The sequence below is a fragment of the Phocoena phocoena genome, chromosome 1, assembly GCF_963924675.1.
Source record: "Phocoena phocoena chromosome 1, mPhoPho1.1, whole genome shotgun sequence".
NCBI classification, from domain to species: Eukaryota; Metazoa; Chordata; class Mammalia; order Artiodactyla; family Phocoenidae; genus Phocoena; species Phocoena phocoena.
The window spans coordinates 183110213-183133064 of NC_089219.1; the positions used below are offsets into that span (position 1 = coordinate 183110213).

The 22852-nt window shown below is 38.5% G+C and overlaps 1 protein-coding gene across 1 annotated transcript; it reads right to left on the minus strand.

Annotated features, from left to right (window-relative positions):
- Positions 1 to 303: 303 nt before the first annotated feature.
- On the minus strand, positions 304 to 22173 carry ATP6V1G3 (ATPase H+ transporting V1 subunit G3). The gene is made up of 3 exons (XM_065896004.1): positions 22092 to 22173; positions 8121 to 8221; positions 304 to 477 (listed from the first exon to the last, which is right to left on the minus strand). Exons 1-3 carry the CDS (start codon positions 22171 to 22173, stop codon positions 304 to 306), a joined length of 357 nt encoding a protein of 118 aa, XP_065752076.1.
- Between the last annotated feature and the right edge of the window lie 679 nt (positions 22174 to 22852).

Below are 22852 nucleotides of genomic sequence, written 5' to 3' on the forward strand. Positions count from 1 at the left end.
ACCTACACCCACTAAAAAATGGTCAAGTCCATTTTTTATTTCAAGTTCAAAAAATATGTTGCCCTACATTCCTGACTTACTCTGAGTTAAAAGACAAGGTCATAGCTATTACCAGGAAAGCTGTAACAACTTTTTTGTTGGTTTGCTTTTAAATTCAGTATTCATGTATGAATTATGTCACATTATAATCTGTAGATGTCTAGTAAATTTAAGATGTACAGTTCAAATCTCTTAATATAAACATGAAACCATAAGCAACCAGGGGGCATGCAGACACCATTTATTGAACAATGGGGTGCACATTTAGTTGGCAATTCTGTAGTTTGCGTGGATTTCTGGTTTCACGTCACAGACGATGCTCAAAAGCTGGTTGATCACACTTTCCATGGACTTGTTGTAGCTTCCATTCAGTTCTTTTATCTTCTCTAGCATTTGCGCTTCTATTTCTTCTGAGATATTACTCTGAGAGCCCATTATCTGCCAAAATAAAACAGACAATTCACTGCATTATACATCATATTAAAATTTAGTTGTTTTTTAAGAGTAGCATCGACATATATACACTACGGAATGTAAAATAGTTGGCTGGTGGGAAGCAGCAGTGTAGCACAGGGAAATCGGCTTGGTGCTTTGCAATGACCTAGAGGGGTGGGATAGGGAGGGTGGGAGGGAGGCTCAAGAGGGAGGGGATACGGGGGCAGGTGTATGCATATGGCCGATTCACTTTGTTGTACAACAGAAACTAACACCGTATTGTGAAGCAATTATACTCCAATAAAGATCTATTAAAAAAACTTAATTGTTTTGTAAGTTAAATGCATTTTGGCTTGTTTGTCATTTACATTATGCATTATTTTTCCAGAACTTTTTCGGAGAATGGGTAAGATCACCAGTATTATGAGTGGGATGGATACACTTTTCTAAAAGAATATTATCTGCAAAAAAAAAGTCAAACCTGAATCACTATGCTGTGCACCTGAAACTATATTGTAAATCAACTATTAAAAAAAAAAGGAAGCTGGCCACAACAGGTGACTTCTACTTCTAAATTGACCTTCACACAGTACAAATCGAATGCAAGTTCACAGTCATTATACCATGCTCAGAAATATTTTCATGTATTGATATTTATAAGAGTTTCCATTGAATTCCTGTATCTTACCTATTGCTTACTTTCTGCATTAAAAGTCCGGAAAATAAAGTTGAAAGACATCATTAAACCCATTTTACTGGTCTTTAAAGAGCAAATACCTGGTTTGTCAATTTTTAAAATACATTATCTGAACTCATTAAATCTTTTTTTTTTTTTTTTTTTTTTTGCTGTACGCAGGCCTCTCACTGTTGTATCCTCTCCCATTGCGGAGCACAGACTCCGGACACGCAGGCTCAGCGGCTATGGCTCACAGGCCCAGCCACTCCGCGGCATGTGGGATCTTCCCGGACTGGGGCACGAACCTGTGTCCCCTGCATCAGCAGGCGGGCTCTCAACCACTGCGCCACCAGGGAAGCCCTTTTTTTTTTTTTTTTTTTTAGAAAGATACAGCCACAGTATGCTCAATAAGATACTTTCACACGCACAGGTGTACCTTTTTTTAGGTATTAGATATAATCTTGAAAATTTTGGTATAAATTGGGATATACAGATATTTGGTCCCTAATTTTTATGGCTCGAGTTACAATTTTTTGATGGTGTGAAAGTGATACAAATTCAGTAGAAACTGTACTTTGAATTTTGATCTTTTCCCGGGCTAGTGATATTCTACATGATACTCTCTTGTGTTGCTGAGAAGTGGAGGCCACAGCTCCCAGTGGGCCCAGTGATCTCAAGGGTCAACAACCCTTATACTCACACCCATTCTGTACCCAAACAACCATTTGGTTTTTCACTTTGGGTACTGTATTCAATCAATTACATGAGATGTTCAACACTTTATTACAAGATCAGCTGTGTTAGATGACTTTGCCTAACTGTAGGCTAATGACAGTGTTCCAATCACGTTTAAGGCAGGCTGGGCTAAGCTATGATATGGGTAGATTAGGTGTATTTAATGCATTTTCGACTTTGATAGTTTCAACCTACCATGGGTTTATCAGGAGGTAACCCCACCATAAGCTGAGGAATATCTGTACTCGTCCATCTAGTTCCATTGTAATTTTAGACTTCTGTTTAACTTATCTTTCTGATTGGTCTTTCATGGGCAGTGATTCCCACTATTTCCCAGTACCTCCTCTATCTCTTAGCCTCTCTGTCAAGTAATGATAGGACTGAAATATAATTTTACCAGGGGAGTTACCAGTTTAAAGGGATTCTGCAGAGAAACCCTTTGTAAGGTTATCTTTGCTAAAGCAAACAGACAACTCCTAATTTTATATCCTTTGTAAACTCAGCCTTTCTTGAACAGGACATTGTGAAGGCAACACAGCTGGTTTTTCCCTTCCATGAGTGTTTATGGAAAGTATGCATTTAATTTAGTCCAAGAGACCTCACTAATGATTGATTTTTTACTTCAAGGTAAAGAAGGCTATTCTAAATTCTAGAATCCACATGATCTTTCTGGGTCCCAAACTTGAAATCAAATGCAATTGAGGTGATCAGGTTCAAGTTCTTTTCTGTTTATAGTCCAGGCAATTGGGGCCTCCTAGTTCAAAGAAAGTCATTTTGGGGTGATATAGCTTCTAAGACATCAAATGACTTTAATAAAATAACATTTTGATAAGTGAGTATACAAGAAGCACAGACATGTGGACGAAATTTCCCTTGCTATGAAGATACTGAAAAATAGAAGAGAACTACTTACCAAAAGAGTTCTACCAGAATAAAATTTTTCCTCTAAATCCAATATTGGATTTTTTTTTGAGTTTGATAGAGTCTACCAAACTCAAAAAAAAATTATTGTTTCTAAATTCAATGTCTTAACCGATGAAAAATTTAAAAGACACACAGTTATGAAACTATTGTCTACTTTTCTTTGGAGTAGTGTTAAAAATAGTTATTATTAGGCTAAGTTATTGCAACTGTCCTGAAGGACTTTGGAAAAGTTCACCTCAATCTTAGGCTTTTTATTTTTATTGGAGTGTATTTGCTTAACAATGATGTGTTAGTTTCCGCTGTACCACAAAATGAATCAGCTATAGGTATACATATATCCCCTCCCTCTTAAACCTCCCTCCCACCACCCCCATCCCAGCCATCTAGGTCATCACAGAGCCCCGAGCTGAGCTCCCTGTGCTATACAAGAGCTTCCCACTACCTATTTATTTTACACATGGTAGTGTATATATGTCAATGCTACTCTCTCAACCTTAGGCTCTTTATTTTTTAAATGGGGATAACATCACCCATTTGATGCGATCGTTTTAAAAATTCAGCCAGATTCATGAATGCAAAGTGGTGCTGTCCAACAGAAATGTAATAGCCCCAAAGTGAGCCATGTAAGTAATTTTAACTTTTCTAGAGTTGTATTTTAAAAATTGGTAAAATTAACTTGAATAATATTTTTATTTAACCCAATATAATCATACTACTCTTTTAATATACAGTGTAATATTATTGCATTATTGTTTGTCATACTAAGTCTTTGTAATCTGGTATGTATTTTACCTTTATAGAATGTCTTAATTTGGACTAGCTACATTTCAAGTGCTTGGTAGCTATATGAGAATTACCATAATTTTTGACAGTGCAGGTCTAGGGCGGCAGATGACAGCCACTAGTATTAGTTATATTCTTAAGGTGCTTTGTTAAGGCAGCATGATAATTTTCTGAAGATATTTATTATGAAGACGGTGTTTAGCACAGAAGCTTAGCACTGAGCAAATAATCAGTAAATGTTAGTAATGATTATTATGATTTCTCACTGTGTTGCTTGTACTTTAAAATTTGTATAATCCATCTTAAACTTTCAGAAACATTGGAATACCCTTGTCAACAACCCATACTCCTATGTCTCATCCTGCATAATTATTATTTCTGAGTTTATTTGACCTGCAATAATTTGAGTTTCTGCACTGTTTCCTAGATGGTACGATAGCGTGACTCACCATACACCACTTTAAATGGTCTTCCTTGGGAAGAATTGCATTTGTATCTGAAGACAGTGTTACTTTAAGCCATGTAGGAGTTTAAATGAATGAATGTAAGCTCCACAAAGGGAGGGATAAGTGTCATCTCGTCCACTGATGAGTTATAACTGCCTCAAACATTGCCAGGCACATAGTAGATGCTCAATACATATTTGTTGAACAGAATAGAATGAGCAGATCACCAGGTGTTACAGAGAACTTATCACCTGTTCTACTGTTCTTCTTGGCCAAAGCCTGCTGCTTGAATATTTGGGACACTGTATAAATTAGAAGTTGATAATTAAGTGACAACTAATGGTACATTTGGTTGAAGGGCACAATTTAAAGACTTCTCTATGTGTATTTTCAAACCTTCAGTGTTGAGACTGATGTGTATAGCTTTACAGCTTAATGACCGATGGTGTTGGTGAAATCTTTCAGCATTCAATAAGTTTCTTTTTAAGTTGTTTACATGTCCCAGTTTAAGGGCAATCAGAGGTTCAGGTCCCACACACAGTTTTGCGTTCTCAATTTGTGGTTGCTTCAAGGAAACAAAAATGTTTTCATGATATGAATTTAGGAAGAAAGATTAAAGACAAAAATCTTCAATATGCCCAGGGCAACCATTTTCGGGTCTTTGGTTTACATGAACGGTGCATCTAACTTTTACTTGCATTGACGGTAGATTAAATTTTTCCACTGTAGTAGTCCAGATTTCTTTTTATCTTCTTCGGTAGAAGATGTTATTTTGTAGGACTTTTCCAAAGTTCTACAGGATGGTTGCAGTAACTCCATCACTATAGTGTTGTCTTTTTGAGAATATTGTATAAATGGAATCACACAGTATATATTTCGTATCCAATATAAACGAAATCAAACAGTATAAATGACGACCTTCTCTCACTCAGCATAGCAACTTTTTTAGAGTCACCCAAGCTGTTGCATATATTTTTAGTTTGGTCTTTTTCATTGCTGAGTGGTATGAAATTCTAGCAAGGGATAAAGTGAAACAAGGAATAAGTAAATATGCAAGGGATCAGTAAATCTTTGTTATAAAAATATTCGTTGATATACAGCCCACATTGGGATACTTGCTTCTATTGACAAGTCAGGGGAGTTGGAAAAACCCAGACATTAACAAGAGCTAAAAAGCAACCCAAAAAGTAGCATCAAGGAGCAACCCCCACAGCAGGCAGAAAACTGGTTTCTTGGGTCTCCTCCCAGACCTCCCACATGCCCTGGGTTAACGATGATGAGCTTTAACTGGAATAGCTCTGTGTCTGACATATGGAGGTCACGCCAGGAAAGAAGATCTGTGCTCATGGTTGACAATATGCTTGAGGTAGCAGAGGCTTAAACATGCTGAACTTTTTATGTAAGCTTCTGATCAACTAGCTGTAAGATTGGCTTAGAGCTCTAATTATGAGGGTAGTGAGGAATTTTAATTATTCTCTGACGCAGAGAACAAATATCCTGAACCAGTTTTACATTTTAGGAGATTCTTCTGGAGAAATAATATTTCAAGAGATTAAACCCAGCCACTTTCTAAAATGATGGTCAGTTTTGTAATTACTTAAAAATGCATATATTAGAAATATCCAACACAGGATCAAAAGAGCTGATTGGTGTGAAGAATGATTATTTTTTCAGGTCCTAATATGGCATGGTTATGACAGAACTCAGTAGGAAAGGTAAAGGCATGGAAGAGATGTTTAGCTCTTCATTCTTACTGGATACTGATTGGATACTTACTGTGGAGCAGACTCCATACCAATGTCAAGGAAAGCAACAGAGAACAAAACAAAGAACCTGCATTTTGGTGCTTATAGTCCAGAAGGAAAGATAAACAATAAGCAAAATATGTATATATATAATATATCCAGTAGTGATAAATGCTATGAGTACAATGGGTACTTACTTTCTTTTTTTATGAGAGACACAATTTTAGATGAGGTGATCAGGAAGAAGAGCTAACAACTAAACAGAGATCAAGGAGAGATGAAAGTGTGTAAAAGAAGAAGATCCTTGGAATGGATAGAGCATAGGCAAAGGCCCTGTGGCAGCAGCCTGTTTAGTTCTTCTGGGGTAAAACAGGGAGACACATGGTGAGAACAGAACAAGTAGGGACAAAAGTAGTAAAAAATGTTACAAATGACCAAAGTAGATATTGTTGTCTATTGCTGAAAAGTCTTCTGGTATTTCCTGATGATTTCCTTTTCAATTAGCTGGCTTCATTCCATAAATCCTTCATGAAAATATAAAGCAATGCTGTTTCCTACCCTAACATTTAAAAAATATCTGCGGTTCAGAGTAAAAGGTAAGTGCATGACATTTTCAGAGCTGACAGTTTAGAGAGATAGCCAAGGGCCAATCATAGAGGGCATATATGCATGTGTGGACTTGGGACTTTACGATTCCTTTTTCCAAATATCGATAAGAAGAATTTATTTTCGCTGAGTGGTCCGCTTTGTTCTAGAAATGGCTTTTTATTTTAAGAAACAGCCCATTGGAAAAGTTTTTCCTACCGTGTAATCCAATTTACCTGATCCCACCTGAGCTCCGCACCTACTGCCACTAAAATCAAAGCTGTAAACAGAAAGATTTACAAACTGCTTGTAGTTCATCTTGCAATGTCAGGCTTCTGCACAGAGCTTTATTTGTATTTTTGCTGACGCAAAAAGAAAATACATAAACTTTAGTTATGGCACATGGAATTTAAGCCATATTGCAATCAGCTCTGAAAAATTCATGCGCTTATATATATATATATATTTATATATATATATATATATATATATATACACATCTTTATTGGAGTATAATTGCTTTACAAAGGTGTGTTAGTTTCTGCTTTATAACAAAGTGAATCAGTTATACATATACATATGTTCCCATATCTCTTCCCTCTTGCGTCTCCCTCCCTCCCTCCCACCTTCCCTATCCCATCCCTCCAGGCAATCACAAAGCACCAAGCTGATCTCCCTGTGCTCTGCGGCTGCTTCCCACTAGCTATCTTCCCACTAGCTATCTACCTTACGTTTGGTAATGTATATATGTCCATGCCTCTCTCGCGCTGCTTATATATTTTTTTTACTGTAAACTGCAGATATTTTTTTAAGTGCTAGTGTAGGAAAAAGTATTTCTTTATATTTTCCTAAAAGATTTGTTGAATGAAGCCAGCCTGTTGAAAAGGAAATCATAAGGAAATACCAGAAGACTTTTCAGCAATAGATAACAACATGTACTTGGGTCATTCCTAAATCTTGAAACCACCAAAGGAAATCTGGCCTAACAAGTTCATTGTAGAACATTGTACAACACTTTTTATTGGTTCTATTAGTAAACGTTAACAGACAATAGCAACCAAAATGTTCTCTGATGTTTCTTTCTTTCTAAAATGTGTTAGTCAATAATCTGTTGTAGTTGTGGTTCGGGGGCTCTAGAGCGCAGGCTCAGTAGTTGTGGAGCACGGGCTTAGTTGCTCCGCAGCATGTGGGATCTTCCCAGAGCAGGGCTCCAACCGGAGCCCCCGGCATTGGCAGGCCACAACTACTGAAGCCCGCGCACCTAGAGCCCGTGCTCTGCAACAAGAGGAGCCACCGCAATGTGAAGCCTGTGCACCGCAGTGAAGAGTAGCTCCCGCTCGCCGCAACTAGAGAAAGCCCACGTGCAGCAACGCAGCCAAAAATAAATGAATAAATACATTAATTAATTATAAAAAAGAATCTGTCGTAGGAATAATACTTTAACCAATTCCATCCACTTGTATATTTAAGAATACGATTTTTAATCTACAGTGTGTTAGAGAATAACTATAGATTGACACTTTCTATGACAAATCAAAAAGCCTTGGAAGTGAAAATGTAAAATCAGTAATTCTGAAACGTTTAAGATTTTGCTTGATGTTCAGCCTTGGTTGAACTATATTCGCTCCATCCAGGGTATTTTTCTCTCCTGGTAGTGTGCATGACACCTTATGAGGATTAATATCATTATTAGTGAATATTCATACCTTAGAGTCTATGCTGCAAAAAATCAGTGCTGACTTTCTTACTTACCTTAGCGTGTTTCTGTCGAAATTCCTGATCTCTCTGCATTCTGTACTGGTCAATTTCTGCCATTGCTTCCTCCTTGGCTTGACGCAAACGCTTGGCTTTTCCTGAAAATTAACAGTGGCATAGAAGGAGCACTATTTCTTTTCAACCCATCTGGAATTGACAACTTGATTTTTAAAAATATGGGTGAGGTCTTACATTATTTTTATTTTATTTTATTTTATTTTTGCGGTACGCAGGCCTCTCACTGTTGTGGCCTCTCCCGTTGCGGAGCACAGGCTCCGGATGCGCAGGCTCAGCGGCCATGGCTCACGGGCCCAGCTGCTCCGCGGCATGTGGGATATTCCTGGACCAGGGCACGAACCCATGTCCCCTGCATCGGCAGGCGGACTCTCAACCACTGCGCCACCAGGGAAGCCCTCTTACATTATTTTTTGACGCTTTTTTTTTTTTTGTCTAGAATGACATCCTGCATTGAAACATGATAAATATTGAAAAATTCCTGGTTTTTTCAATTGGATTCTTTAGAACATGGAAATGACAACATTCTTTCACACCTCCATGTTTCAATAAAATATCTGCCCATTTACTCACAGCAGTACCAGCCAGAGAACAGATTTTAGCTGTCACTGAGTCAAAAAGACATTATTTGGTCAGACTTTCTGTCCTGATTTGCTGCCAGGAATCCTTCAGTCCATACCAACTGGATTCTATTGAATACTGGCAGATCTCCAAATGCACAAACATGCAGCTCAGACTCTATCAAACCAACTAACAATTTTTTAAAGCATTTTATTGGGTTTTTTCCTTGCCATTTGTTGACTCTAGAAAGTCTGATTAAGCCCCAGAGCACATCAAAGTAGATACTTTTTGTAGTAGCTTTCTCTGAGGGGGACTTGAAAGTGATTGTAAAACCAACCGTTTTTAATGGTTATGAGATTTAGTTAAGTAGCTCTCTTTTCTTTTATTAAGAGCAAAGGTGTAAGCCTTAAGCCAGCAGACAGCAATGCAGATGAAAGTTTCAGACAAACACAAAGCTGTGGAGATCATTAGGTGAGCACATGACTTTTTTTGACAACCAGAGTAAGTTTGGGGGGTTATAGAGTGATAGTCATCGCTGCTAGGCACTCACCACCCACCACCTTCAGATACTAATGCTTTGTGATCATTAAAACTTTAAAGAAATTCCCAACTGTATTAAAATTAATTTGTCTCAGAATCTATCGTCTCTTTATTTTAGTTAAATGCCTTTATTCTTTTGCCCTTCTCTCTGATAAGGCCTCAAGCTTTTGTTTTTAATTGTTGTCAAGGGTTTGTTATATGGTGTAGACTTTGAACTAAATAAGTGTATTTTCAGACATAGGAAACAAACTTATGGTTACCAAAGGGGAAAGGGGGGAAGAGGGATAAATTAGGAGTTTGAGGTTGACATATACACAGTACTATATATAAACATAAATTAGATAAAATAGATAACCAGCAAGGACTATATAGCTTGGGAAACTATATTGAATATTTTGTAATAACCTGTAAGGGAAAATAATCTGAAAAAGAATATATATATACATACACAGATATATATATATACATACACAGATATATATATATACACACAGATATATATGTATATACACAGATATATATATATATAAAACAGAATCACTTTGCTGTACACCTGAAGCTAACACAACATTGTAAATCAACTATACTTCAATAAAAATAATGAATAAATAAATAAATAAATAAATGTGTTCTCTTTAAGTAGCATTAAAAAAATCTTAAACTTTTATCTATGTGTCAATCTAGATACAGGCTTTTACATGGTTTCGTCTTTCTGTACCTTTGTTGTATTTGAGTGTAGATGGTGTCTAAATTTCTCTCCCTGCTGCGTATGAGTTGCTTTGCTAGTCGCTGTATATAGATGGGATAAAGAGAGTCGTTGAGTTATAAATTGAGATGTGTCTCTTTGAATATGTATTACCCTTGAATGGGACTGAGCTGACCTCATTCAGAACAGAATCTGTCTACACTGTCTGTAAAATCCGAGGTCTCATATAAATTAATGGTCTTCTGATGCTTGAGGCTTAATGGAACATTCACAGCAATGCTTACCTTTTTCCTACTTAATTAATGCTCCTTACCATTTTGCATATACAGATTTCTTTATTCTCTATAGTTCTAACCATTTTGTGGCAACCAAACACATGCTATCTGCAGAACAATTAGATATGTTGGCAAGGAAAGCTGTTGCTGGATCCCCAGCCTACTTTCTTATCACGGCTTATCATTCACATTAGGACAAAAATATGTTTAAGATGTATTAACATTTTCTTAGTTATAATGGGTTCTAGGATACATAATGATGGGTTGTAGGATATGATTTTATCCAATCAACCACATAAAACATCTTGACTTTCCACCTTAATTGCAAATTATGTTAAATATACTGGTTTCAAAGTCTCGACTCTAGCACATAAAAATAATAATAGAAAGAAGAAAATCTCCATGTGCCCTGCCGCCGGGAAGAATCCAGTACTCCACTTAAGAGGCTGCATATTAGCTCCATCGTGCAGTGACAAGCTCAGAGTGTGTCTGATCCCCTCCTCATGGCACCAGTCACCCGCTGGTTCTCATTCAGTTAAAGAGGAGAGCCACAGGGAAGTCGCTGCTGGCACAGCAATTTTCTGGAAGGACTGGGCAGCTGCCGCCTGTGAGAGCTTGCATATCTTCCACCTGATTTCATCCAGGGCAAGAAGCTAGAGCCTCACGCTGACTGTCTCGCTGGAGGTGAAGCAAAACGCATGCATCAAATCCACTTGTATTAACCTCTAGCTGGCTTCTCTGTCTCTGCGGGAGATTTCCAAATTTTTAAATTACACCCCTTTCGGAAAGACAGGTACCATTTGATTTGCTTATATGCGGAATCTAAAAAAAAATGATGCAAATGAACTTATTTACAAAACAGAAACACAGTCTTAGAGAATGAACTTATGGTTACCAGGGGCAACGTGTCGGGGTGTCGAGGGATAGATTGGGAGTTTGAGATTGGCATGTACACACTGCTATATTTTAAATAGATAACCAACAAGGACCTACTGTATAGCACAGGGCACTCTGCTCAATACTCTGTAATAACCTAAATGGGAAAAGAATTTGAAAAAGAATGGACATATGTATATGCATAACTCAATCACTCTGCTGTACACCTGTAACTAACACATCACTGTTAATCAACTATCCTCCAATATAAAATAAAAATTTAAAAAAAACAGCATAAAAAAATTACACCTCTTTCTTCTTAAGCATTAAAAATATGGCTGCTGTGAACCAAAAGGGGTTCATTTTCTTATTTCTCAATACTTTCTCTGTCAAACACAAGGGCGACCCTATGACAGATTTCAAATACAACAGTCAAATTTTTGTCCCAAATTTCCTCCAAGATCACACAGGCTTATTAGGCTGAATGCTCTAACTTTTGTTTTAGAGAATGTGGTAATCTCACACGTCACGATTTTAAATACTGCTAAATCAGGTGCTTCAGGGTGGTGCAGGAAAGGATGGATTTCATTTATTCATTCAATATTTATTAAACACTTATTACTACTTATTACACTTATTACTACACTTAATACTACTTATTATGCACAGGACTAGAGCCAGAAAAATATATGATATGGTCCTTGCCTCTAGCTGAGGTACATATGGTGTATTTTTGTTTTTTTGGCTGCGATGCGAGGCATGCAGGGTCTTAGTTCCCTAACCAATCAGGGATCCAACCCTCACCCCTTGCATTGGGAGCACAGAGTCTTAACCATTGGACAGCCAGAGAAATCCCAATATGGTGTATTTTGGAAACATGTACATGCTGCTTCAACGTCCAAGAGGAAATTAGAAAATGCATAAAATTGTGAAAGATACACAAAATCAACTGTGAAAGCAATGAAACAGAAATCTTGGTTCTATTTGTTTTGTGACAGTTAAAGATGACAGCATTTATGGAAACTTCTACTATGAAAATTCTAGAGCCTGTGCTTCCCCTTCATCCCAAGAGTCATGTTGCATCTTCTGGTAACAGAGGAAGTGAAAAATACAAACAGACCCACACATGTAGAGTAAGGGGCTCAGAAAAGGCTTCTAGGGGAGGTCAGGGAAGACTTCTGAGGAGGAAACGTTAAGCTGAATAGACTTAGCCAGGACAGAAATGGGAATGAATTGTCTACTTTTGAGATTAGAAAAAATACAAGACCATCTTTTCTGAGATATTTTTGGGAAAATTGGACTACCAGGGAATTCCCTTATTTTATTAAATTATTTTATTGAAGTATAGCTGGTTTACAATGTTGTGTTAATTTCGGCTGTAGAGCAAAATGATTCAGTTATACGTATAGATACATTCCTTTTTTCATATTTTTTCATTATGGTTTATCACAGGATACTGAATACAGTTCCCCTTGCTATACAGTAGGACCTTGTGGTTTATCCATCCTCTATATGATAGATTGCATCTGCTAATCCCAAACTCCAAATCCATCCTTCCCCCAACCCTCCTCCCCCTTGGCAACCACAAGTCTGTTCTCCATCTCTGAAGTCACTCATTTTTAGACATTTGGTTGGTTACACAGAAATGTCCTACATTCAACAAGCCATTATTGGGATCTATTCCATAGGATGTTTTGTGGGAGGAAAAGTAGGAGAGAAAGATGTTTGGATTGATTTTTACGTGATTTGTGGGGAAAGGACTAAGAAATTGGGCAGGTTACACTTGAACTCTACGTGGGGACAGAGGGCAAGGCTCACAGCTGCATCCTGCCTGGTTTCTTGGCTAGAAGAGGCCAAGGGACTGTCCCAAGATGCTGATGGGTCCTTGAGACACTCTGTTGGTTGTATGGCTAAACTGGTTCTGGAACGTGTTCTGGTGGGAAGACAAGATGACATTGATCATTTCCGAAGGAAATCAGAATGATACAGTAGGCACTGATACAATAAGATGTTAGAAGCTTTGTAACCTTAAGCCAGTTATTTAGAGTTTCTGAACCTGAGTATTCTCATCTATAAAACAGATTTAAGAATCTACTGCAAAGAGTCTTTGGAAGGATTTTTTAAATTGTATATGAAGTGATTGTAAGAATATGCAACAATTTCTAATCATTGTTAGGAAAACAGATTTCAATTCCTGGGACCCTTTTGCTAAGAAGGAAGGCAGCGAGTAAAGCATGAGCTGGAGGAAAGGTCCCTAGGATGTCACCAAAAAAGAAGCCTCTGTAGGCTTTCCTGAGGACACCTACGTGGGTATATCCAGAGGGCGGCTGGACAGACATCTTTGGAATTCAGGAGAAAGGTCTAAAATGGAGACAGAGATTTGCTTGTTAGTCATCTGAGTTTGTGTGTGTACTAGTCCTAGCAGCGGGTTTGCACTGAAATCAACGCCAGGGGACGGGGTGGGGGGGTGTGGAATGAGAAGAAAAAGGGCTAAGGTCTCAACCTAGGGATCACCAACATTGGGGGATGAGGAAAGGAAGAGGAACCTTAGGAGGATCTGAGAGTAGTCATCAGAGAAGTAGGGGAAACCAAGAGAGAGGACAGAACTGTGCAAGGACGAGGTGGCCAACACACGTTCCATGGAGTGGAAATAAGAGACATCTAACCGACCAATACTCCTGTCTATCTACTATGTCCCCCACTCTTCTAGGTCCATTGATACAGCAGTGAAAACCACAACAGACAAAATTTCTGCTCTCGTGGAGCTCTGAATGTAAGAGGGGGAAGCAGAGATAGGAAACAGGTAGTAAGGATATGATACGGCAGGGATCATGAACGGTATGCAGGGGAATCAAGGCACCTAAGGGACAGAGAGACAGCAGTGGGTGCTGACACAGATAGGGCAAGCCTTTCAGAGGATGGGGTATATGAGCAGAGACTTCAAGGAATGAAACAACTAGCCATGCAAATGCCTGAAAGGGAAGAGCATTCCAGGCAGAGGGAACAGCAGAGGCAAAGACCCTGAGGGGGAAGAGTATTTGACCGGTTCAAGGAACAATAAAAGCATCCGCCTGGCTGGGTCACAGGTCAAAGAGAGCAGAACGGTTGAATGTTAGGAAATGATATCAGAGAGGCAGCAGTGGGACCATGTCACGGAGACCTCTTGGGGTTGATAAAGACTGGGATCCCTGAGGTGCTAAAGCCATGAAGGGTTTTTAGCCACAATGTGGCATTATACTACTTCTGGTTTAAAAGGATTTCTTGGGACTTCCCTCGTGGTCCAATGGTTAAGACTCTAAGCTTCCAATGCAGGGGGCACAGGTTCGATCCCCAGTCAGGGAACTAAGATCTCACATGCTGCGCATAGTGACCAGAAAAGAAAAAAAAAAATATACAGGAAAAGATTTCTTTGGCTAGTGTGGTGAAAATAGATTGTAAGGGCTAGGGAGAAGCAGGAAGATCGATTTGAAATCTATTGTGATAGGTCAGACAAGTGTTAATGATGGTTAGAAATAGTAAAGCAGCAGTGGAATTGACAAGAAGTTCTATATACTTTGAAGACAGAGTTGATGGAGAAACAGAGATAGATGAGTCAGTGCTGGCTCCATCATTTTATTTTGGGGCAGAGTCAAGAGAGCAGTTTAATTGAGATGGCCATTAAACATCTAGTGGTGTGGGGAGAATGCTGGTGTTTATATAAATTTGGAGATCAGGGAAGCAATTCGGGCTGGAAATATTAAGTTTGGGAATCATCAACCTGGAGCCAGGATTTAAAGTCATGGAATTAGATGTAATCACTTAGGAAGTATCTGTGGATACAGAAGAGAGCAAGTCTCACCTGGGCCCCCAACCGTAGAGATTGGGAAGATGAGAGAAAGCCAAGCATGAGAGCAGGGCTGTATAGTCCAGTGAGGGAAGAGTTTCAGAGATGAAAGAGGAGTTCAGTTGGGACTGAGATAGTCAATTAATTGGATTTAGCAACTTTGCTGTCTTGACAAGGGGGGCTTTGGTGGAGTTGGAGGGACAAACGTCTGATTAGAATGGGTTCAGGAGAAAATGGAGTTTAAAAAAATGTAGACACGGGCAATACAGACAACTTCTTTGAGACGTTTTCACTAACAAAAACAGACTAAGAAGGTAAGGACTCAGGACAGCCAAGTGAATCTGACAATTAGAGGATGTTGGATTGTGTCCTTCAAAATATGTTTACATCTGGTACATGTGAATGTGACCTTACTTGGAAAGAAGGTCTTCGCAGATGTAATCAAGTTAAAATGAGGTCATGCTAGGGCTTCCCTGGTGGCGCAGTGGTTGAGAGTCCGCCTGCCGATGCAGGGGACACGGGTTCGTGCCCCTGTCCGGGAAGATCCCACATGCCGCGGAGCGGCTAGGCCCGTGAGCCATGGCCGCTGAGCCTGCACGTCCGGAGCCTGTGCTCCACAACGGGAGAGGCCACAACAGTGAGAGGCCTGTGTACTGCAAAAAAAAAAACAAAAAAAAACCAAGCAAACAAAATAAAATGAGGTCATGCTGGATTGAGATGGGCCCTACATCTGATGACTGGTGCCCTTCTAAGGAGAGGCAGATCTGGAGACAGAAGCATAGGGGCACAGAGTAGACACACAGGGAAGAAGACCTTGTGATTACAGAGACAGAGATTAGAAGGATGCAGCTCCAAGCCAAGGAAAGCCAAGGATTGCCGGCGATCAGCAGAGGTTAGGAGAGAGGCACGGGACAGATTCTCCCTGAGGGTCTCCTGGAGGAAGCAACCCTGCCAGCACCTTGTGTCTGGACTTCTGGCCGCCAGAGCTGGAGGTTAATACATTTCTGATGTTGTAAGCCACCCTGTGTGTGGTGATTGGTTACAGTAGCCCTAGGAAGCTAATATAGTGGCTTAGAGAATCAGAGAAACAATGTTAGTTGAGCTTTGGAAACCAAGTCAGATACTTGAGTGTGGTACAAATGGTAGGTATACAAGTGAAAAAAAAAAAGCATAAACGGAGCAGAGGTCACCTTGATTTGGTATAAACACAAAGTGCACTTGAGGAATGCTTGGAGATTTCTATCTGTTGCTAATAACATTTTTATTCTGCTCTACCACATAGAAAAAAAAAAGAAAAAAGCTTTCTTGGCTTTGGGGGGTTGTTAATATTATGATATAACCAACCTAGTTTGAAGAATGCTTTTATTTGGTTCACCTACCACAAACATTGGAAACAGTGAAGTCGCCAAGGAAACAAAGAAGCTCCTCTCTTTTGGTGCCTATCCTCATCTCTCCTTTCATTACTCTACCTCCTTGTAATTACTTTGCTTTTTCTTTTACTTGTTCTTTCCTTGTTTAAAAAAAAAAAATATATATATATATATATATATATATATATATATATGTATATATATCATAAGTAGTTTTGTGTAGATCCTGGATTGAATATAACCAAATGTTATTAAGAGATGAAAATGTCATGTGGTTATTATTTTAACATGACCCACTCAAAGAAATGAAAGTCCAATATACCTACAAATACCCCATTAGTCTGTGGGCTATAAAGAAAAAGGAAGAATTTACAAGCCTACAAAACATACAAAACAGGGCCATGAATTTTTACTGGGGACAATTTTTATTTTATTAGTTCAGTAGAAGTCGTATCTTCATGAATCAGAACACACACTTGCATAGGGAAAATTGATGAAATCAAGGTGCTTGTTTAAATAAACTTGGAATATCTGTATACTGGGAAACAGACAATTACAAATGTTGATTTACAAAACTATTGTTGGTAGGCCTCCTAGAGAGCCAGACAAATCTGCATTATTGTTTTCACTGATGTGTTATCTAAGTAAGAAGTAGAAATATTTCAATTATTTATTTTGCACTAAAGTATAATTCAATGGGGACTTCATCAAAGACGCTGAGGAGGTCAGGGGAACTCAGCTAAACTCAGAATCCTCGTTATTAAGTAGCGGAAGAATACTCATAGCTAATTCTCGTGCAGCCCCTTCTGGGTACCAACGGGTGTTTTAAGTCCTTTATAAGTATTCGCTCAAGTTGATTATGACATCAACTCCACGAGGTAGATACTGTTCCTCCAATTTGAGGCTAAGGAGGTCAAAGCATCAGGATCCTAAGAGACGACCTGCCCAGTGCCACCCAGCCAGTTGGAGGCTCAGCCCACACTGTCTGGTTGCAACCCCTGCGGGTGTGTCCCTTTCCAAGATAAGTGAAAAAAATACTGCTCTCATAAAAGGTCATAACTTAAAGTAAAAAATCATATTCCAAAGAAACACAAGTCCTTATTCCTCCTGTTGATAATGGTACCTTGAATTTCTATTCCAATTCTGATCAAAGATGCAGTTCAATTCCCCAAACCTGGGCTCCAGGATAGGTCCCAGTTCTGTTGCAAAAATGTGTTTGTCTTCGGCCAGCACACCCACTTTGATGCTTTGATTGATGAACAACTTTTAGGCAAAAGGTATTAACTTCAAGTAAGATTATTTAAAATAGTGTCAACCTACTGTGATTCCATCTGAATTCAACCAAACAGTGTCTCAAATAAAAATTTAGGTGAAGGTAATAACTAATAAATACAAAGGAATGCATAATCGGTGAATAGAGGCAAATATCTGAGTTCTTCAAATAAAAATTTAGGTAAGGATCTTAACTAAAAAATACAATGGAATCCATAATCAGTGAATAGAGGCAAACATCTAGAAGCAGACCCAGTCTCCCCCATTATAAGAAAAATTGACCCAGAAGCTGCAGCAGTTGTAAAAAAGAATGAAATTAGACTGTGTATTCTATTCTTCTATTTCATTCTTCTATTGTTATTACTTATAGTAATATACAATATATATAGTATAAGTTAAAAACAACAATAACTATTTAGTTTGTACTCTACTGCCTTAAGCATCATTTTCTGATCCTTAAAAATATTTGGCCATATACGTATTAAATATTTATATAAAATATAATATTTATATTTAATATTATAAACATAATATAAATATTATATATATTTTATTCTTATATATTTTTATATTTTAAAAACTATAAAAGATATTTATATATTTTAGAAAAGAAAAAATTGAAACTCAGAAATTCTCAATAACTTGCAAAAGAAACATAAGAAAAAGCCAATGGTTTTTCTATTTTGTTGCCTCACTTTTTAAGTCTGTTTACTCACCCCCAACTCCGCACTCCCGCTCCTTCAAAACAAAACGAAAAACAAACTCATCTGTCTCAGCAGCTGGTAAGTGGGGACCTGTGATCCTTATACAACGGGGCCTCCAACCCCTAATCTGTACCCCTTTAGGCAAAACCTTTATTTTTTTAACATTTATTTATACCATCTACTGGATTATGTAACAGCTTCACCGGGATCTGAGGCAGCCTCCTTAATGGAATAAATCAATATTTTTGCAACATAATATTAAACGTGTCCACCTTATTAATCTTATATTTTTCTAAAAGGATTAACATGTAAATTGCTGTATTTTCTCTCTCTCTCCCTCCCTCTCTTTCTCCCTTTTAAAATGAATATTCCCAAGTCTCTTTCTAGCAGAGACTCTATGTGTAAGTTTCTGAGGGACTTTCCAATAAATGGATTTAAGAAAGAGATGGTGATTCTAGACCTTCTACAATGGTGTTCACTATTGTGATCTGTTGGTTCTCATTCTGAATCTCTATTCTGCCTTCGTTATGTCAGGTTTTCAAATAAATCTCTTTATGGAAAAAGATGAAGTGAAACATATGGGTTTATAAAAATGATGGCCATCTGTACCTCTCATGTCATTTACATATTTACGTCATTGGGGAATTCTTTAAGGAAAGTTCTAGGTCTACTCATCAAGCATATGTATTAGAGTGGCTTGGAAATGGTGGGTGCCCGATAAGTACTTACTGAATTAAATAAATGAATGAAATAAAACATAGTGAAATATGAGAGAAGCTACAAAATACCAGGTAGCAAAGGTATTATTTTATTTTGCCTCATGCATGCTTAAGAAGTGAGTATGATGCCCAGTTACAGCTGGACAAGAAAACAGCTTCTATCCAGTGAAAATGCTTCTCAAAGCTGTTTGAGGCAGAGGAGAGACATTCTCTGTAAAATTGAGTGCAGAAGTTATTGGTTGAAATAACATTTGGAAACATATTTTCCAAAATGTTTTTAAGGTCTGGGTATTTACTATTACTGATCGATATTTGCTTGAATATTTAAGAACAAAGACGAAGAAAAAGAAAAGTACACAAGTACTTTCAGTGACCAGCAAACAAAATGAACATTTTGTATACGAATAATACAGTATGGATTTTCTAGTACTGACTTCTGAGGAAAGATTGCCCAAGGACAGCATACGTACTTGAGGAAAGGAAAAGAAGTTTGGCTTTTATCTTTATTATGAAATCTGAGCTTAGACTGTTCTGACTGGTTCCCAATTTCAAACAGCTTGCATGATTTACAGTACTTCTCTAACGATGTTGAAAAAGGAGAAGTAGTTGGTAAGAATCATTTGGATCCTATAATAATAGTGATTCTTTTTTTTTCTTTTTTTGGTTTCTCATTTGTTGTTTACTTATTTTTTTTATTGAAGTATAGTTGATTTACAATGCTGTGTTAATTTCTGCTGTATAAGCAAAGTGATTCAGATATATATATATATATATATATATATATATATATATACACACACACACACACACACATTCTTTTTTTAAATATTCTTTTCCATTATGGTTTATTATAGGATACTGAATATAGTTCTCTGTGCTGTATAGTAGGACCTTGCTGTTTACTGATAACATCGATCCTGTATGTGCTTTATCATTGTTTCACTTCTTCCATAATGGAAAATAAAGGTAACATAATGATCACATCTTAAAATAAGTTGGTTTTCTGTTCTGGATATTTTAAATGTGGTAAAGAAATCTGAATAAAAAATAAGGGAGTTTTCTACACTGTTTCAGCTGGCAGGTACTGGACTGCTTTGTTTCCTGTACAAGTACGCTGCATTCAAACCATTTTGCCAACCTTGGCGTGGTTTCTTGTAGAAAAAGAAATGGAGAAAGAGGTAAAGTTTTCTTTTTCATTATCTTTCGCCATCCTGTTCTCCTCTAGCTCCTCCACATGGGGTCTTTTTCTTTTTTGTTGTTGGTGCCCACCTTGCTGAGTGTTCAGGAAATCAATTTATCTTAAGAAAGGAAAATGATTTTGCCTGTGGTAGAAAACCCCAGGGGACAGAGCAGTGCCTCAGCCCGACTTCCTCTCTCACATTGTAATGTCTTGTGCCTGCATTTCATGTGATATACTGAAACTAGCTTCTGCCAGTATCACCCGATCCCTATCACTCCATGCATCCAACTACTTACATAAGCAACGATTTTAAGACATGATCCCTATCTCACAGGGCTTTGAATCTAATTGCAGAGACAGGGCATGTGATTAGGGAGAAGGTAAATAACATACCTTCCTATAGATTAAGTCATCATGTGATATGAAATGGGACAGTGGGAAGAACAGAGGTCTTGGCCCAGGGAACATGAATTTGGGTTGCAGATCTGCGATCTTAGTTTATTCATTATAAAAATCATGTACGTTTTGTACCATGCAGTTGTTAAGATCATGGCTGGGTAATCAGACTCCATCCAAATCCAGTCTCTACCATTTACCCTCTGTGCGACCTTGGGAAAGGGGCAGAATTTCTCTAAGCATCACTTTCCCCTTTTTGCAAAATATATTTGTGTGAGGAGTAAATAAGATAAACTTTGAACATGGTGCTTAGGTGATATTTTCTATTTTTAAAAAAATATTATGGCAAATTATGGACTCAGTTTCTAGATACGTGAAATGGAAATAATAGTAATACCTAATTCATATGGTTGTTGTAAGTATCAAGGAGAACAGGAAGGGGGTTGAGGTTTATTGAGAACATCTTACCTGTTAAGTCAGTAGATGCAGGGCCAAATAGCAAGAGTATTAGAAAATGAGAATAAAATGGAAATATTTTTAAAAATTAGAAATTAAAAGCTATCCAGAGAGGGAGGAGAATGAGCCATTAACTGTTATGATCACAATTTTATAGAAACAGAAACCGATGCTTACAGAGCTTAAGTCACTTGCTTATGTTCACTCCTTAGTAAATAGATTCAATCTGGAAGTTGTCTATCTCTCTCTCTTTTTTTTTTTTTCTTGGCCACACTGCATGGCTTGTGGGATCTTAGTTCCCCAACCAGGGATTGAACCCAGCCCTGGCAGTGAAAGCACCAAGTCCTAACCACTGGACAGCCGGGGAATTCCCAGTGGTCTATCTCTGAACCATGTCACAATATTGAGACACTGAGGCTGGGCAATGTGAAGGAACTTGCAGAGGCAGAGCTTAAGCCTGTGTTTCCATAACTTCAATGTCCATTATCATTTCACTTAGCAGGTAGCCTGTCCAAAAGATCTGAGCTGGCAAAATCTATCTCCACTACAGTGATGGGGGATAGACAACTGGGTAGTTTCTATGAACTGGCCAAGGTCTACCAGGGAGTGTGGTGGAACCAGGATTTTTTTTTTTTTTAAAGAAGATGCTGGGGGTAGGAGTTTTATTAATTAATTAATTTATTTTTGCTGTGTTGGGTCTTCGTTTCTGTGGGCGGGCTTTTTCTAGTTGTGGCAAGCGGGGGCCACTCTTCATCGCGGTGCGCGGGCCTCTCACTATCGCGGCCTCTCTTGTTGCGGGGCACAGGCTCCAGACGCGCAGGCTCAGTAGTTGTGGCTCACGGGCCTAGTTGTTCCGTGGCATGTGGGATCCTCCCAGACCAGGGCTTGAACCCATGTCCCCTGCATTAGCAGGTAGATTCTCAACCACTGCGCCACCAGGGAAGCCCCATGGAACCAGGATTTAACCAGAGTCTGCCTGCCCCTGAGATCCGTGCTCATCCTACTGCACCCCCCCCCCCCCCCCCGTCCCTTTTTGTGACAAAACTCTCACAGATCAGACAGAATGGAGACTTACTCTTCTTAGCCTCCTCGAGCTTGTCCTTGGCCCTTTTCTCTGCTTGGAGGAGCTGGTGGATCCCTTGAGACTGGCTGGTCATGGCGGCGGCTCCAGCCAGGCGGCTTCTGTGACTCTGGGAAGTGATGGATCTATTTATCCTTAGAGAAATCACCACATAGCTCAAATTGTTGTGTCAACAGTGAGTTCTAAGCACAGCTGTTGGTTCCAAAATGGCCTGAGTGAGTAGGGTAGCTGGACTCCAAGGAGAGCCCAAGGGTGGAATCCAGAAAAACAAGTTAAGTCAAGGAAGTTGAGGACTTATTTCTGCCAACTTTAGCTCTTTTCTATGAAATGGGTGTTGCATTTACTTACAAAGAGTGAGTAAGACGTCTTAAGGGAGATCAGCGAACCTATCCCTCCTAGGAATACTGACTTATTTACTGAATTTTTCTTTCAAGTTACAAGATCTTTCTTTGTTCTTTGTCCTGGTGCTTCTAGTTTTAGGTCTTTATTTGTTTCTAGTGATTCAATTATAACCTCAGGACAAATTTATTAACATTTTGGGAGGAAAGGGGATTTCCTGGGTTTATGATAGACATCTATTCTGTTCTCTCCCTAGGCCTCAGGTGATAGGAAAGAAAAGGATTCTTTGGGGCTTGGTGTTGTTCTGTAGCAGGGCTGTTTGCTAGAGTTCGATCTTAGTACAGTGACTAAATCAGCATTAAGGGAAATATTACTGAAGCTTTTGAGTTTAAATTAAAATCATCTAAACATGCATT